This window comes from Sminthopsis crassicaudata, chromosome 2, assembly GCF_048593235.1.
Source record: "Sminthopsis crassicaudata isolate SCR6 chromosome 2, ASM4859323v1, whole genome shotgun sequence".
Taxonomy (NCBI): Eukaryota; Metazoa; Chordata; class Mammalia; order Dasyuromorphia; family Dasyuridae; genus Sminthopsis; species Sminthopsis crassicaudata.
The window spans coordinates 575,546,712-575,565,712 of record NC_133618.1 but is presented as its reverse complement, the minus strand read 5'-3'; the positions used below and the strand labels follow the sequence as shown (position 1 = coordinate 575,565,712).

The window sequence follows — 19,001 nt, the reverse complement described above, 5'->3', positions numbered from 1 at the left end:
TACGTAAAAGACAAGAAAAAAATCATATTGAAATAAAAAGGTCATAAAAAGGAAACTTTCCATCCAAGTTCATGGACACTGTGAAATCTCCCTAGACTGTTAAGAGTCTGCAAAATACATATAAATGCATGTTTTCAGTCAGTTCAAAAAATATTTCTAGCACAGTCACTATACACAAGGCCAGAGGTGAGGGAACCCCCTCTCCCAAAAAAACCTTATTTATAATTTATAATCTCAGCGAGTTGTCTGAGTAGTGAGAGACTGACTTGTTTGGGCTTAAACAGCTGGAACATTGAACATGTGACTTGAACCCAATTCTTCTTGGTTTCAAAATCAGCTCTTTATTCATTATGCCATTCTGCCTCTTTTTGTGTACATAATACATGAAAAAGCACTTTGAAACAAAGCAAGAACTTCCTAAATTAATTAGCAAATTAATAAACTAGATAAATTAAACCAACAAGCATTTATTTTAATAAATAATAAATGGCACTTACTCTGGGTCAGGCTTTTTGCTAAGCCCTGAGAGTACAAAGAAGAATAAACATGGTTCCTGCCCTCAAGAAACTTTACTTATAATGGAAGCAAAGGAGGAGGAAAGGGATGAATATTTATTAAGCACATATTATATACCTACTATGTATAGGCATTGTGTTCTGCACTTTAATAAATACTGATAAAGGACAATGTATATAATTATATAAGATATAATTAGAGTAAATTGGAGGTGATTTATGAGGTAAAGCAATGAGGGACTATGTACACAAATAATACATATTATATATGTCTTATATATACCTATACACCACATATACATATATTCTATGTATGGGTATACACATATATTCATGCAATGTATACACATAGGTATATACACACATATACATGCTACACTAATGAAATCACAAGTCTAGGCCATAGAAATAATAAAAACTTTTTTGTATATTACATAAAATTAATAAAATCTATTTTTTATAATTTTGGTCAGGATCTGTAATTTGTCAGTTCTTCATTTTAGGAATGGGAAGAATTGATGTATATATATATATATATTTATAATATATGTATGTATGCACATATGTATGTTATATATGCCTAGAAAAACATTTGTAGGAATAAATGTATATATTATATACATAATGTCATATAAGTGTGTGTGTCATGTTGCTTCTCTGTGTGCTGTATACAATGTATATAAAGGGCTTTGAAAATGGCAAAATGTTATAGGTAAGCCAATAGCCATTTATATATATATATATATATATATGTTATGTATTATATGTGTATCATATATACCATATATTATTATATATATTACATGATATATATATATATGTATGTAGGTATAATGCTTATTGGTTTACCTATAACATATATATGTATATATCTTTATATCTCCATATACAGTCACTCTTTTAAGGTTAGCACCTTTCCTGTGGGACACCTCCAATTCACTCTGTATCTATCTTACATTGCCATTTGCCAGTATTTATAAAAGTACCTAGCACAGATTATAATTTATAATTTATTTATTTATATTATATATAATAATTTATTATAATGTATATATTATAATAATTTAAAATAATAAATTTCTGGGTCACACGAACAGTCTGTTTCAGAGTTAAGATTTGAATCCCACGGGGCAGCTAGGTGGAGCAGTGGATAGAGCACCAGCCCTGAATTCAGGAGGACCCAAGTTCAAATTTGGTCTCAGACACTTAACACTTCCTAGCTGTGTGACCCTGGGCAAGTCACTTAATCCCAGCCTCAGAAAAGGAAAAAAGATTTGAATCCCGATATTCTTGACTTCCAGGTCATCCTTTGTCCATTATGTCACACTTATTTTTATTATGTAACACGATAGCAATGATGGACTGTCCTGGAGAAGTTGACAGCTTCCCATTGGGTGGATGAGGCTAGCTTCCCACCCTTGTCTCTGGCGCCTGTGGCAGAATAGTCAGTCTCCAGTCTGGATGGGGCCACTCTTGCTGGATGCCCATGTAGGGTGTATGTGGGAAAGGGTTTCTTTTTGGGTGTGGGTCAGAGATGGGAGCCGGTGTCCCTTCCTGCTTCGATATTCTATGACTGTAAGCTGACCTAGAAACTCCCCACTCCATTGCCAGATTGATGGGAAAGGGCATTGCCCAGAATGCAGTGGGAGGGGAGCCTCATTTGTTTGTGTTCCCACTTACATATGGCTCTCAAATCCTTCTCTTTTCTAGGTGTTGATTGGAAGATGACAGATGTGCAGATTGCCACCAAACTGAAAGGGTAAGTGCCTCTTAGGACCTGCACAGCTGCTGGGCCAGCCTCTGTATCCCTCCTTTTAGAGTCTCCCGCTCCCTGCGCTGTTGGAGATCTAAATGTTCACCTGGCTCTGAGAGATGCAGCTTGTGGACGGGCTATGTTGTGACATCTTGGGGATCTTGAATTCTCTTTGCCCCAAATCCCACCCACCCTGCTTTGTTTCCTCATTCCCCAGTCTTCACCCTCAGTATGGGGAATAAGTTTCCCAGCCTGAGATTTGAATGAAACCTCCTGGGGACTAGGGAAAGTGGTCTCTAGTCCTTGCTGCCCATGGTCTCAGTCAGGGAATCTGCAAGTGCCCACCCACTCCAGTTGGGTATCCTAAGGAAGCGGGGTGCCAAGGTGGCAGGTGCAGGCACCCCTCCCATAGCACATTTCTCATGGCTGACCAGGTGACCAGTTCCAGGTTAGACAGGTTTAGGCTGCCTGCTGTGTTATCACTTCCAAGTCCTAGGGCTGATGGTTATCCCAGGGGGTGGGGATGGAGGTCCCAGAGAGCTGACCAGAATTCTTTAGGGTCCAAGTTTTTGCTCTGTTTGGCTACAGGTACCAAGGTCTCAAGGAAAGCTGCTTTCCAGGCCTTCTTGAGCAGTTTGCTGTTTCACATCAATGCAACACCCACTGTGAGATGCTGGGGCTGAAGTCTCTCAAGAGCCTTGAGACCCTTTACCCCGTGGCCAAGGCCAAGGGCTCCAAGAGCCCCTCCACGGGCAGGAAAGCCCCTTCATCCACTCAGCTGAGCCCTCAGCTTCAGAAGAAAGGTCATCCCAGCCCTCAGGGATCCCGGAAAAGCTCCTCAAGCTTGAAGGCTGGCCCTAAGTCCCCTGAGACTGTCGATTCACAGTGGAATAGCCAATCTGCTGCTGCCCAGCAAAAGGGCTCCAAGGCTTAGGGCATGTGATAATCACAGCTGGAGGCTGGGGGGCCTCCACCCAGATTAAAGACCAACCAGGAAACAGTCCAAACCAGACAGTAACTATTCTAACACAGAAGCAGAAAGAATGGGTGGATGTAGCCCCTGTTGCAGGAGGTCTCTCCATTCCCCTCTAACCTCAGAGTGACAGGACCCCCGGTGCCTAAAGCTGTGCCAGGGTTTCACTGGGGTACCTGGGACCTCAAGGAAGGATTCAGGGTCATCTCTGTTTCATTCGAGGCCTCGGGGCATGCCCAAGTATGGGGCCCACCACTTCCTCCAGGCTTGGCGAACAGAAAGGGAGCCAGGTCATCTCCGTGGCCCGGCAGAGTTCCCCGAGCTTGTGTGCCCTGAGAGCACACATAGCTGGTGTCCGGGCCTCCTGGATAGGGTCCTCCATCACGTTTACACTTGCCCTTGGCATCCCTAGGCCCGACTGCCCTCATCATGGCCAGGGGCTGACTGCTCTGGGCAGAGGCCTTCCTATCTCAGTATTGCTTGGCACTGAACTTTTGGCATTAACAAAGCTCCTTGCCCCTGTTTGTGGGCATCAATCAGACTGGCGTTCCTCTTGGCTGGCACCCACACACTCCAGGGTCTGCTCCACTCCTAAACACTTTGCCTCCTGTGGCCTAGCTCTGCCTCCAACTAAGCTGCCTGGGGTCTCAGGGGAGAACTCTCCCGACCCTATCCAGAGCTTCTTCCCCAGCACCCTGTCTGTTTGTCTTGTGACGTCTATCAATGAAGGGCATTTACTCTCCCGCTTTTCCCCTTGCCCTCTTTACTGCTGAGTCCTTTCTCCTTAAAGGCTTCTCCCTTGCTTTTCTCCTGGCTGAGTCTTTTTCTAGGGCTGCCCTGGCTGTTCTTTGCTGAGAGATGGGGTTCTGACTCTACTCTGGCACCAGGGAAATTGCTCCCTTTGCTTTGTTCTCTTTCTCAAGTTTGCCTTGGGCTGCTGGGCTGTGGGCCCTGCCCAGTAGGATTGAGAGTGCTCAGCAGCTGTGGCTCCTGTCGGGGAGGCTTGGAGTCCCTTTCTGAGGTAGAGAATTCGGAGCCTCAGTGATTCTTAGATGTTCCTGGATAGTCAGTGCCTGATGGTTGGGTTTAAAGTAATTTTCTGCTCAGGGTAGAATGTGTGTTGGGTGAGGTGGGTAGGCAGGGAGGGAGAAAGAAGCCAGACCAGCCCTGGGGGTCCAGACCTCTGTGTCTAGGCTCTCAGACTGAGACTTGGGATACCTGGGGGACAAGTCAAACCCCCTGATCCATGTCTTCAATTATGGATTTTTCTTTATGGGTTCCAAAAGAAACTGTAGCCTCAGGCAGAGGAGCTCAGCCTTAAACCTAGTACAGCTAGCTCCTCCTTCCTGAGTGTATCTTGTTCTGGTCGGGCTGGGATGGGTATACCTTACATGGTGACAGGGGCTTGCATGCTCCACTTTGAATGCAATAAAGACAATGAATGCTTGTCCACTTGATTTCTCTTTTTTTTAGTCATAGATGCTGGCGTTATGGTACTCCCACTTTTGATCAATCAGTCAACATTTATTAAGCACCAGCTGTATGCCAGACCCTGGGCTGAGTGCTGAGATACAAAGTCCTTTAGGACAGTCCCTGTCTAGAAAGAATTTTTCTCCCCAATATTTTATTTTTCCAAAAACATGCAAAGATAATTTTCAACATTCATTTTTATTGAAGCTTTTTTATTTTCAAAACATATGCAAGGATAATTTTTCACCATTGACCCTTGCAAAACCTTATGTTCCAGTTTTCCGTCCTTCCCCCTATGCCCTTCCCTAGATGGCAAGTAATCCATTATATGTTAAACATGGTAAAAAATATATGTAAATCCAATATAGGCATACATGTTTATACAATTATCTTGCTGCACAGGAAAAATCAGATCAAAAAGGGAAAAAAATGAGAAAGAAAATAAAATTCAAGCAAACAACAAAAGTGGAAATGCTATGTTGTGATTCACGCTTAGTTCCCACAGACCGACCTCTGGGTGTGGATGGTTGTCATCATCATGAGATCATTGGAACTGGCCCCAACAATCTCATTTCAACATTCATTTTTACAAAACTTGTGTTTCAAATTTTTCTCCCTCTCTTCTCCTTTCCTCCTCCCCAAGACAGCAAGCAATCTGATATAGGTTAAATATGTGTGACTCTTCTAAACATATATCTAAATTCATCATGCTGTGAAAAAAAAAAATTAAATCAAAAGGGAAAAAGACTCGTGAAAGAAAAAAAACAAACAAACAACAAAAAAGGTAAAAAAAAATACTTTAATCCACATTCAGTCCTGTTTCTGGATGCAGATGGCTCTTTCTATCACAAGTCTATTGGAACTGCCTTGAATAACCTCATTGTTGAAAAGAACCAAATCCATCACAGTTGATCATCACATAATCTTGTTTTTGATATAATATTCTCCTGCTTCTGCACACTTCACTAAGCATCAGTTCATGTAAGTCTTTCTGATGAGAGTGAAACCAGACAGCCCAGTAAAGTTATGTAAAATCACCAACAACACGTTATACAAACTTAAATAGACTTACATTCTCTGGAAGCAGGAAGACCTTTTCAGATACAAACTTAAGTAGCCTTGCCTATTCTGTTCTATTATTCTGTTGCTGTATAAAGTAAAGTCTTCAGATTATGTTTCTTTGCAACTTCACTTCTCTCTTGAGTGATTTGCCGGCCAAAACATCTTGGCATTTATTTCTAATCAATAAAGCCTTTCTTATCGCAGCTTTGAGTAGGCGAAATTCTTTCACTAAGGACCAGTCCATAGAACTTTGGAGAGAGAAGGACCGCAGACCCATCCCGGTCCTATCTCACGCCCTCATCATTTCTAGGCTTTTCTGAAATTCGCCTGCTTATCATTTCCTATAGAACATTAAGATTCCTTTATAATCATATACCATAACTTATTCAATTGATGGGCTTCCATTCAATTTCTAGTTCCTTGCCCCTACAAAAAGGCTACAAACATTTTTGCACATGTGAGTCCTTTCCCCTTTTTAAAGCTCTCTTTGGGGTTCAAACCCAGTAATGACACTGTTGCAATAAAGGGTATGCAGAGTTTTATAGTCTTTTGGGTATAGGTTCAAATTTAGGAGCTTGGATTCAAATGGGATTGTTATCTCTTGGATTTTGGGGCACATGAATCTCTGACTTCAGCACTAAACAGAGCAGAAAATTAATCAGACTCATATCTTAAGTCCTGTTTTATTTTTTAATTTTTACATTTATTTTTGAATTATTTCTTTTGTTTTTTATATCACTATAATTTTCCCTGTTATCTTTCCCCCTCACAGAGAGCCATCCCATTTTATGAATAGTATTTTTAAAAGAAAAAAAAAGAGGGGGCAACTAGGTGAAGCATCAGCCCTGAAGTCAGAAGGACCCCAGTTCAAATTTGGCCTCAGAAACTTAATACTTCCTAACTGTGTGACCCTGGGCAAGTCACTTAACCCCAATTTCCTCAACAACAACAAAAAAAAAAAGAAAAAGAAAGAAAGAAAGAAAGGGAGAAAGAAAGAAAGAAAGAAAGAAAGAAAGAAAGAAAGAAAGAAAGAAAGGGAGAAAGAAAGAAAGAGAGAAAGAAAGAAAGAAAGAAAGAAAGAAAGAAAGAAAGAAAGAAAGAAAGAAAGAAAGAAAGAAAGGGAGAAAGAAAGAAAGAAAGAAAGAAAGAAAGAGAAAAAAGAAAGAAAGAAAGAAAGAAAGAAAGAAAGAAAGAAAGAAAGAAAGAAAGAAAGAAAGAAAGAAAGAAAGAAAGAAAGAAAGAAAGAAAGAAAGAAAGAAAGAAAGAAAGAAAGGGAGAAAGGGAGAAAGGGAGAAAGAAAGAAAGGGAGAAAGGGAGAAAGAAAGAAAGGGAGAAAGGGAGAAAGGGAGAAAGAAAGAAAGAGAAAGAAAGAAAGAAGGAAATCAGCACAATTGATACATTGAAAAAAATCTAAAAATGTCTAATGGATTAACACCCCTGGACCTCCCACCTCCAGGAAAGGGTGAGTATATTTTCCTAACTCTTTTTTCTTTCTGAGTCTTGCTTGTGGAGTCCTATTATTCCCTGAATGTTTAGGCACACTACCCATTTCAAACCCATCTACAGTGGAAAGCTGGCTTTATTTTGTAATCATCAGAACTTTGTCTCCTTCCCTCTTGCCAACAAGCCTGTGGTAGGCTCCTTGCCTAGGAGAAGCCTCAGAGAAAGCTTGCCAGGAGACCTCCCCTCCTCCCTCAGGGTTTGGAATTTCTCCGGGGCTGCTTCTTCTGTTTTCAGAAAGTGCTGAGCCTAGTGGGACCATCCCCTCCTCCCCTAGCTCCATGCTGCCTTTCCATGTTTCTTTCTGATCAGGCTTTCTACTCTCCCACTAGTTTGTTATTTTGATTAGTGATAATAGCTCACACGTGCATGACCCTTCAGAACTTATAAAATCCTATACTCATTGCAGCTCCAAAGGGGGAACAATACAAGTATTCTTAGCCTTGTTTACAGGTAGGAGATCTGAAGTTGGGTGGCTTGTTGGGGCCAAGATCTAGTAAGCTTCAGATTAGAAAATTTATTCAGTACCTGTTGTATGAAAACTAAGGAAAATCATATTTGCTGAACAGAGTGGAAAAACTGGAGCCAAGAAGTCCTGAATTCAGATCCTACTTCTGATGCTTACTATATGACCATGGGCAAGTTATTTAATATCTCGTGAGTGCCAGACATTAATTCGTATCTGGGCAGCTAGATGGTATAGACTGGATCGAATGCTGGATTTAAAAGTCAGGAGGATCTGGGTACAGAATTCTACCGCTGATATTTTCTTAGATATCTATTGTAAGCTGCTGATTAAAAAAAACTCATTCAACAGATATTTCTTGTATGCAAATCACAAAGCATGTTTAGGAGACAGATAATTTATTCTCTCTCTGCCTCAGTTTTATTTTTATGTTTGTTCTTTTTTTATTATAGTTTTTTATTTACTGCCTCAGTTTCTTTATAAGATAATAGCATCTACCTCTCAGGGTTATTATTAAAATCCATTGAGGTTAACATGTAAAATGCTAATAGAATAAATGGATAAGTGAATATTTTTAAAATTTTATATGTGAGTTTATATATTACATAATATTGTATTATGTATATTAGTATTTAAATACTATATTATTTAATTAATATTTTAATATATTATATATTAGCATTTTATTTTCCCAAATATATATATTTTCAACATTCTTTTTGTAAAACTTTCTTCTAAAATTTTTTTCTCCCTCCCTTACATCCCTTCTCCCTAAGATAGCAAACAATCTGATAACAGGTTAAATATGTGCTCTCCTTTTAAATATATTTCCATATTTGTCACGTTGTGCAAGAAAAATCAGACTAAAAGAAAAAAAAACATGAGAAAGAAAACAAAAAGGTGTAAGTCCTGTGCTTTAATTCACAATCTCCATAGTTCTTTTTGGATGTGACTGGCATTTTCTGTCCCAAGTCTTTTGGAACTGACTTGAATCACCTCCTTGTTGAGAAGAGCCAAGTCCATTAAGGTTGATTATCATATAATTTTATTACTATATACAATATTCTCCTGCTTCTGCTCACCTCACTCAGCATCAGTTCATGTAGGTTTTTCCAGGCTTTTCTGAAATCAGCCTGCTCATCATTTCTTATCAATAATATTCCATTACTTTCATATACTATATACCATTCAGCCATTCCTTAGTTGATGGACATCCACTCTATTTCCAGTTCATTGCCAGTACAAAAAGGGCTGCTACAAACATTTTTTTTTTGCATATGGAGGTCCTTTCTTCTTTTTCATGATCCCTTTGAGATACAGGCTCAGTAGAGACACTGCTGGATCAGAGGTTATGCACAATTTTATAGCTCTTAGGCTTAGTTCTAAATTGCTCTCCAGAATGATTGGATTATTTCACAATTCCACCAACAAAGTTAGTATTCCAGTTTTCCCACATTCCCTTCAACATTTATCATTATCTTTTCCTGTCATCTTAGCCAATCTGAGAGATATGAGGTGGTACCTCAGAGTTGTCTTAAGTGAATAAAGCATTTTATCAATTACTATGTGTAAAACTCTGTGCTAAATTCTGGAGATCTAAACATAATAGTGAGAAGATCCTCACCCTCAAGGAGCTTATATTTTAATGAGGGATACAACACTTTCAGCTTCTGGTCAGATGGAAAGGCATCTTTACACGTTAAGGACAAGATGGCATTTTTTCTTCTTTATTGATATTTCCACTGATGAAATCGTATCAAAAGAGACTTTAGAGATCATAGATTCTAATCCTGTTGTTTTAAATGTGAGGAAACAGAAGTTGTGATTTGCCAAGCTACTGACTACAGCTAATGTCTGAGGCAGCATTTGAACCCAAGTTTTCCTGATACTAAGTCCATTACTACTAGCAGCTTCTTTTTTTAAGCTTTACAAATCTTAGAGTACAGAAGTGCTAGCTCCTCCTCCTCCTCCTCCTCCTCCTCCTCCTCCTCCTCCTCCTCCTCCTCCTCCTCCTCCTCCTCCTCCTCCTCCTCCTCCTCCTCCTCCTCCTCCTCCTCCTCCTCCTCCTCCTCCTCCTCCTCCTCCTCCTCCTCCTCCTCCTCCTCCTCCTCCTCCTCCTCCTCCTCCTCCTCCTCCTTCTTCTTCTTCTTCTTCTTCTTCTTCTTCTTCTTTTTTCCTTCTCACTTCTAACACTGCCACCATTGTAGTCCAGGTACTCTACGTTTCAGCATATGTCCTCCCTTCTGTAAGAAGTTTTTCCCAGGTGTCCTTAATTTAGTGCCTTTCCTTTTAAATTATCTCCAATTTATCTCTGAATATGTATTATAGCACATGGTAATTGTATATGTCTCTTCCATTAGACTAGAAGCTTCTTGAAACTTTTCCCCCATTCCCTTTTCTTGTATCTCTGCCTTCTCCTCCTCCTCCTCCCTCTGCCCTGCACATAGCAGAAACTTAATAAATGCTTGTTGACTTGATTCAACTTAAAACTTATTGAGAGTGGAAATCTTGTATATGTCAAACATGTTATTAAATCTGGTGAAATTACAAAGATGAATGGTTCCTGGAAACAGTTCTTCAATCCAGTCACAAAATAAAAATCAAACTCGGTCTTTCTTTTAAACGCACTTGTAAATGATACCACTTTGGCCAAGAGAGGTCCTACTTCCTCAAGCTGCAGCACCACAAAGTTTCATAATATGCTGACAGCTGCCTGATAAAATCTTAAGATTCTGCCCAAAGAACCTTAGAGACATGGATAACATAAGAGGATTTTACTACTCTGGTCTCCCAACCGTAAGTTTTATTATTTTCCAATTAGGACAAAATATACTCTATTAAATATTTAACAGTTTTCAGACATTTTCCCTATATTCAGTTACCAAATACATTATCTAGCAGCATCAGGATTTAAAAGGGAAATGATTTTTCTAACATCATTTTTCACAACAGAAGAAAAAATGCATATACATAATGTCCTATGTTCAAAATATGAAAACTTTTTTTTCCTATTAGATGATATTAATTCAATCAAATACATTTCTAAATTATTTTACATAGCAAGTCATTTATCACTTTTGGAATCCTATATTGTTTGACTTCAAGAGCAAGATTACTTACATGAACAGTTATATAGTGCTTACCACTTGCCAGGCCTTTTCTGGGTTTTTAAAGCTTAAGTTAAAGAATTTCAGAACCCTGCCTTTTATAGTACTAAAAAAACTTTTGTTTTTGATTTCTTCGTTATTTTGAATTTCTTAAATGAATCAAAATAACATTTTGCTAATTTACATCACCCAGCAGTCAAGACGTAAGTTTTAAGTTCTTCCTTTTATGAGGACATCAATTTTTAAGGGTTAAATATTAATGGAATCAATGCCAATTTAGAAAAGCACTCTTTAAGTGGCAGAGCATTACCAAAAAATATTTTGTTCAGTTTAATTCTTAGGATACAATATCTATGTATTGTTCACCCTCTGCTCAAGCCAGGTACTATGCTAAGCACTTAATAATTATATGATCCTCTCAGCAACACTGGGGATGAGGGGTGGAAGTATGGGGAGATGCTATTATTATTATTATCCCTTTTACAGATTAGAAATGTAATTTGTATTGTTGAACACAATTCAAATTTTGACTCCTTAGTTTTCTTTTACTTTCACTGAATTCCAGAATTCCTCTGGTCTTTATTTCCCAATCATATCTCAAGCTATTTACAGAATATATTTTTAACTGCATTTTTTACTTTTCAATTTAGTATAAGTTTTTATTACAGAAAACCAATTAATTGTAATATTGTCATCTCTCTGGGTTCTTAAAGGCTTACAAATGCATAGTGTATTCCAATTGCTTTGGGTAGCTTTGTTTTGAATTTACCAACAAAGTTATTTTGCTGATAATACTTAGTTGCTTAGGCAAATACAAATATTATTCCAAATTAATTTTCATTTACTCGTTTAGGTTTCTCACTAATTTAAACATGTTTCTCTTTTTTCACTTTGGTCTGTCACTGATGTTACTTTCAGTTTCTTTTTTAGATTTCTTTAAAAACAAAACTGAACTCATTGTCCTGGGAACTTCAGTTTCTTGTCAGCAGAACAGTCTTAAACTAAAACTTTAATTTTTTTTCTTAAAACATATTTACTATGATATTTCAGTATTTATAAAATTTGGAAATTTACAGTAGAAAATTTAGATTTCTATTACAAATTTAGTTTTTAGCTAATAATGTTATAAATTTCTACAAATTGGGAACAAAGACTCCCTTTCTTCTTGTCTGCCTTTCCAACTTGGCCTGAGTTAGGCAGGCAGAGAGAGAGAGACTTTCCTTTTTAAAAGTTTCTTTAAAAAAATACTCTTCTTCCTTTGGTTGTTCAGACCACAGGAAGAAATTAGTATGATTTTCCTTCTAGGTCCAGATTTAATTAAAAAAAAACCTTTAATACATACAATTTTGAATTGTGATTTTTCCTTGAATTTTCTAGGGTCCCTTCAAATTTTCACTCTATTTATTTCACCTTCTCTTAAAGCATTTCCTGGTTAGATGACCCTCTTTGTTACAATAAAGACATACTTGTGGCTCTTGATTTCTTGGTGCTCAAAAGGAAGCCAGATTTCTCTATATAAAAGCCAAGCATTTTGGGTAGTTAGGCTTAGATTTTACTTTCTCCATTTCTCTTTCTTCAAAAACATATTAAGCATTACCCTTAAGCTTGTTAACCTTCTTTTTATGCCATCAGGGGAATTCTTATGGAAAAATTGCATATTTCAGGTATGGATTGGCCCACAAAAATAGAATTAATGATCCTAGCATATCTCTGATTAATTAGATCTAATCCTTTATACTGCTTAGCACTTTTAAACAACTTGTCATAAAAGTAGTAAGGAGTTTCATTTTCTTCTTGAATGATTTCTTGAAGTTTATTCTAATTATCAGGTTGAATGGTGCATGCTTCCCCTGATTAAAGAATTTCTATCCTGATACATAGTTAGCTGGATTTTAGAGTGAGTCTCATGAAGGTCTATTATGAAAACCTTGCCCCCTTGGCCAACTTGGTCTCACAAGAGCAGAAACAGCTGGAACATATCTATTTGCTGCTTCTATGATAGCAGTTTCCATTAAATTAGTCACATCTCTTCAGATTGTTTTTCTGTTTTTGAAGGGAACCATGACATCAGAGAGATGATATGCAAGTGGGTTGAATTTAAGCGAGGGACATCATCCCTCACTTAAGAGTGTGTGCAAGATCATCCATTTCATTTTCTTTTTCAGAGCCAAGTGGGTCTACTGGCCAGATATAGAGTAGAATGACTGAATTTGGCCTTGGGTGCAATGGGAGACCTTGGTCTTTTTAAGCTAAGTTCTTTAACTCATCTCAGTTTGACTGAATCCATATCTATTTAGTGATTAATGCTGCGTAGCAATTGATGCAAAGAATGGCCTTTCACACTTAGCTAAAAAAAAAAAAATCTAAATGAATAAATAAATATGGGAGGAGACCTGCCCCACTGGGGACCCATTTGGAACTGGTCAGTTGGAAAACTTCCTTCCTTCCTTCCTTCCTTCCTTCCTTCCTTCCTTCCTTCCTTCCTTCCTTCCTTCCTTCCTTCCTTCCTTCCTTCCTTCCTTCCTTCCTTCCTTCCTTCCTTCCTTCCTTCCTTCCTTCCTTCCTTCCTTCTTTCCTTCTTTCCTTCCTTCCTTCTTTCCTTCCTTTCTTCCTTTCTTTTTTTCCTTTCTTCCTTTTCTTTTTCCTTTTCCTTCTCCCTTTCCTTTTTCCCTCCCACCCTCCTCCACATAAGGTATCATACCCTTACCTGCACATGCACTTAAAGTCTTTTTTTATTTTTATCACTGAACCCTCCCAAAATATCTCGGGGTTTTCTGGCTAGATTTCTTTTTAAAGAACCATGCCTTAAATCCAAACCACTCTGACTCTTATTGACTGACCAACAATAAATCTCAGACCAAGTTCCAATTGGTCACCGTTTGGGTCATGATTAACTTGAGTCATTTCTCTTTTTGGCCAGAAATCCTGAGGATCTTCCCTTCCCAGATTTATTGATTTTTTTTTTTTTACCTAGCTGAAAGGCTATTCTTTGCCTCAATTATTACCTAGTCTTAATCACTGAATGGATGTGGTGTCAAATTGAGACCTGTTAAGGATTCAAAAGACTAAAATCTTCTACTGCATCCAGGGCCATCTCTAGTGGTCTCTGATGTATATCTGTCTACTGGATCCAGATGGATCTGGAAAGAGAAAGTGAGGCAACTGATCTTACACAGCCCTCTATTACTTAAATCCAATTCACTTGCATGTCATGATATCACTTCCATGATGTCATGATGCTGTTTGAAAATGAAGGATAAACATCAGCAACTTCTCTTCAGACAGTCATAACCTTTAATTATGACCTGAAATAGGTTATCACAAATTCAAGGTCTTTATCAAATTTAGGGGTGACTCTTCCTATATGTGGAGAGATCAGAGGGACTAAAAAGTTGATGGAACCTTAAAAGAATCAAATTTCCAGGATAGGTAACATCAGGTATAAATCTTTCACGCAGAAGAAATACACCAGCTACTAATCCCTCATTAAAAAAAAAAAAAAAAAAAAAAAGAATCAAATCTACCACAGAAGGAGGAGAATAAATTAGAGAAGCAGAAGGAAGCCATAGAAGATGGATAAAGAGAGGAGGGCCTTTTGAGATGCTTTAAGCCATCAAGGTCATCAGACAGAGTGCCCAACAAAACCAATAGTTCATTTGTTTTGGGCAAGATCATCCAATAACCAATCTTTACTTTCTTAATAAACAATAATTAAAAGGGCCAGATTTAGTCCAGAAAAAGCTATCAGTTGAAATTTCTGCACTCTTAGACTAAATTTCACATAATTTGACAGTGTTCCTTTTTTGTCATTCCCAACAGAACTGGGAGTTTTCCCATGTTCTAACATGACAAATTTCTCCAGGGGAATTCCTTTTGGTAAGCTTAGAATTCCCTAGGAATCCAATGGGAGAGATTCCCTTGTAAAAGAGCCTGAATCCCCTACGGAGGACTTGATTCTCCTACTGAAGGGTTACCAGGGGCTTACCCTGTCTTGGAAGAATTGAGATTGAGACTGAGGGGGATCCTGCCTTTCTTCATGGAGAAGCAACCTGGTAAAAATTTGACCAGCATTCACTCTGGGGAGTTCCTTGATAGATAAGACTATGTCAGGAGTCCTAACTGGCTCACCAATTGTCATGATCAAAATCTGTAGTAAAGATAAACTGAAGCAAAGTTCTGAGAATAATCAATTTATTAGCAAAGCTAGCAATTGCCAACAAATGGGATCCAGGGCTCCTTAGGCACCAAGGACATACATTGAATATACTAACAGAGCATCTTTATAGTCATTAATGAGACACACAGCAAATTTACATGTGTGTTCTTGTGAACGAGGGGATACAGACCACAGAATGATTTTAAAAGAACATAAAATGGAGGATAATTGATTTGACTCACAAGTGGAGTACAATTATAATTATAGTCTTATACTCTCAGATCCTCTATAGGCAGCTAGGTGGTCAGTGTATAGCATATTTGACAGGAAGACCTGAACCCAAATCAGTTTCCCACTAGCTGTGTGGTCCTGGGCAATTCACAGAAGCTCTATGCACTTCAGTTTCCTTATGTAAAAGGAGATAATAAAAGCACCCATGTCCTAGGATTGGAAGGAAGATCAAATGCATTAATGTATATAAGTCACTTTGCAAACCTTAAAGAAATATGCAAACATGAGCTACAATCATTTCTCTTTCTGTGTGTGTGTGTGTGTGTGTGTGTGTGTGTGTGTGTGTATGTGTGTGTGTGAGAGTGATTGAATAGTTCTTCCCAGGGAAGAGGGATGTGGAAAGTTGTGTTCTTTATCCTGCATGCAACTAAGACTTGACTAAGATTAAAATTGATGTTCTGAATAAAATCTCATCTTTTCATGCCTCAGTGTCCCAGAGAAAGGAATGGATTTCAGTTCCCATTTTAAACAGATTGGCATAGTTTTTCAGTCCCTGGAGCAATGGACTCATGATTTTAAAGGAATAGTCATAAAGAAGAAGAGAACCTTTAGAATGTTGGATTGACCCAACATGGGCACTTGGGGGTCTTATTACCAAAGAATTATAGACTCTAAGAAGTAGATGCCATAAATGAGAACAAGAAACATGTTCCATCAAGTTTAATAACAGAGTTGGATGGATCTGAAAGGAGGAGATCTGGAGGGATGGGGTACTGAAAGAATACGTTAGCACTAGCTGTTACATATAGTGCTACAAAAAATGGAGAGGAAAACAGTCCAACTCTCTAAGGAGATAGAAGTGTATAGGAAGAGAGGGGCTTTTTTCTGCTTTTTTTCTGGGAGATAAATACAGTATAATGGATACTGTACTGGAATTGGAGTCAAGAAGACCAAAGTTTACATTCCACATCAGATACTTAATGGGCTATGTGAAATTAAACTAAGTCACTTAACCTCTTAGCGTCTCAATCACTCACTCTGTATCATTAGGGGGTTGGACTTGATAACTTCAAAAGTCCTTTCCAGTCCCAAGTTTATGACCTGTCATAAACCTGGAAAAACCACTTTCCTTTCCCTATTAACAATGGGCCACTGGAGCCCAGAAACATCTGATAGTAGCCTCCTTCAATGGAAGAATCTGCTCCCTTGCCCCAGACCAGCTCTGGATTGGTGTGGATTAGGTGTCAGAGGTCTGCTATCAAAGAATTGGATCTGTTGCAAAATAATTTTCAACATTGGCCTGGGGAGAGTTTTCCTTTTTTGACTCATTTGACAATGCCAGGTCATACAATAAATTAACTCTTTGTTGAGGACTCAAATTACTTGAGAAACAAAGGTCACCTCCCCATTTCAATAGATAGATGAGTTGTTATAACTGCAGCAGCTCTCCAAAAGGAGACTTTCCCCTAGAAATTAAGTTAAATCATTGGACTGACTCTTGGATGAGGTGAAGCTTCAGTCTTGATTGAATGGATATTGCTAAACTGTCTTTATGAAAATTCCCACATATCATATCCCACCCTCAAATTCTTTACATCTTCAAAATGAATGCCCTATCATGTCATAGTAAATCGGTACTAAAAAGCTATAGGGGAAAGTATGACCATAAGACAGGATCAATAATCCTCAGATATGTCCACTAAATAGCACCAAATTAGGGAACAGGAGGCTTTATGAGAGGGCAAGAGATATTGATAAGAAAGGATGGAGGGTGGGCCAGTTACACGGCACAGTGGGTAGAGCACTGACTCTGAAATCAGGAGGCCTTGAGTTCAAATTTGGCTTCACACACTTACTACTTCCTAGCTATGAAACCCCGGGCAAATCACTTAACCTCAATTAGCTCAGCCAATAAATAAATAAATGAATGAATGAAGAAAGAAAGGATGGGGAGTAAAATAAATTATCCCTTGATTATTAGATCTGGGAATAAAAATTATAATTTCCTGGTGGTCCCTACCCCTAATATGACTAGAAATAATCAGAGGGACAAACATCCTGGGAACCCAAATCAGTTTTTGGGAAAAGACTGGTTTCCAGCCATTCCCTATGGTAGAGATTTTCCCATCTTACAATTTCTCAACAGGCTCCCAGGGATGATGAGTTGGAAGATATTGTGCTCCATAATCTAACTATTCTTTAGTCCTGATTAGATTTTGATGTTTGATTGATTGATATCCAACTAAGATTAATATTTTTGGGGACATTTATAAAATTCTATTGAATCTTAGCTTTACCTACACAACCAGAGGTATATTAGAGCTAACTCATAACGATTCAGGAGTGATTGTTGAAGTGTCAGCATAAGCATTTGTACCTTGTAGCAAGTGTTAAATATCAGGTCTTAATTTATTGTTTTTTTTTTAATTTTTTAGATTTAATAAAGTAATAGAAGGTTAATAATGCTGATTAAACTGCAAAGTGTAATTTTTTTTCATGAGAACCTGTTTTTTAAACATTTACTAGCACACCAACCTCTCTGGTTTGGCATAGAGCTAGTTTTGATTCAATTTGTGTTTGAAAGTCAATCATGATAGTAGATAGAATCATGGACTATATAGAGAGAGAGAGTCTCTATACTGTCATTAATATACTGTCATTTAATTTGCTTAAGAAAAAAATATAGGTGGGAAATAGGGAAAAGGATACCTGTGGGACTCTACTTTTATCTCAAGCCCTGGGGATAAGAAGGAGGCAGTGAGTGGAGTGTTAAGTTTGGGTCAAAGGTCCTAAGAGAATAGAACCTTGGGAGCCAGCCCATGAGGTGGGAAATATTGTTGCTCCCAATGCTTGGTACATAATAAACTATTAATAAATATTTTTATTTCATTTATTTTTTCCTTAAGGGGGCACCCAAAATATCAACCAGTTCCCTGAGACTGGTCACAAACAAAAGGACATTTTACATGTAGATTTTCCACGAGATCAATCTTATGATCAATTCTTTCAAAGAGTACTTCCATTCTAGTCAACAATTAACTGTATTGGACTTGTGTTTTGAGCTGTACTAAAGATTCATAGTAGTACATATTGTGATCTCTAAGTTGAAATTAATTGTATTAACAGGGCTAACCAATTCTTGGAGTCCCACAGCTATTTATAGTGATTAGTCACCTAGATCATAAGAACCAAGGGTCAGGGAGTGGATTATGGAAAACCAGGAGTTGAAACGAGCCATGGCAGCTCAGTTAATTAGCATTTCTCCTTAAACAGATTCCACAGGATATAGGGACATTCAATCAATTACCTGAAAGGGAGAGTTCTCTCAAAGAAGATATAAAGACTACTTTATCTTCTGCTTGGGGATTATTCTTAGATCCTTTGAATAGGTGAGAGTCACTGTTGGGGGTGGGGGGGTTATTACTGAGTGTGCCTTCTTAAGTAGGGTCATGGGAAACTGAGCTCTCTAGGAATTGTTCATGTGAGCGCTACTATTTCTGCTGAGAGGAAAGCTGATCTGAACTTAGACTCATGCTTCTCTGTGTCAGTTCAAAAGAACATACTGAAGTTGCTGGCCAAACTAGGAAGGTAAGAAAAACAACTTAATTTCATCAGAGCATGGAGCTTTGTAAAATATTATACAAAGCAATTCAGAAAGATGTTCTAGAAATTACATTTTAAATGGTAACATTTGGGAACATGAATTGTTTAATAACAAGGAAACAGAAAATCTAAAGTCACGATGTGGGAGGGTCAGAGCATGTACAA

General features: G+C 38.2%; 2 protein-coding genes across 3 annotated transcripts in view; both read left to right on the top strand.

The window, feature by feature from the left end:
- Positions 1-4,693, top strand: part of ALPK3 (alpha kinase 3) — a 43,179-nt gene extending 38,486 nt beyond the window's left edge. Inside the window, exons 13-14 of the mRNA XM_074295309.1 lie at positions 2,226-2,274; positions 2,857-4,693. Of these exons, the coding sequence (XP_074151410.1) occupies positions 2,226-2,274; positions 2,857-3,202 (395 nt within the window). The 3' untranslated portion in view covers positions 3,203-4,693. The remainder of the gene's footprint in view (positions 1-2,225; positions 2,275-2,856) is intronic.
- Positions 4,694-18,540: 13,847 nt separating this feature from the next.
- Positions 18,541-19,001, top strand: part of SLC28A1 (solute carrier family 28 member 1) — a 56,231-nt gene continuing 55,770 nt past the window's right edge. Inside the window, exon 1 of one of the 2 annotated variants that reach the window (XM_074295306.1) lies at positions 18,541-18,622. The gene's annotated coding sequence lies outside the window, so the exon portion shown is untranslated. Of the gene's footprint in view, positions 18,623-18,718; positions 18,822-19,001 lie in introns of those variants that run through there. The other variant, XM_074295307.1, reaches the window with a different exon arrangement.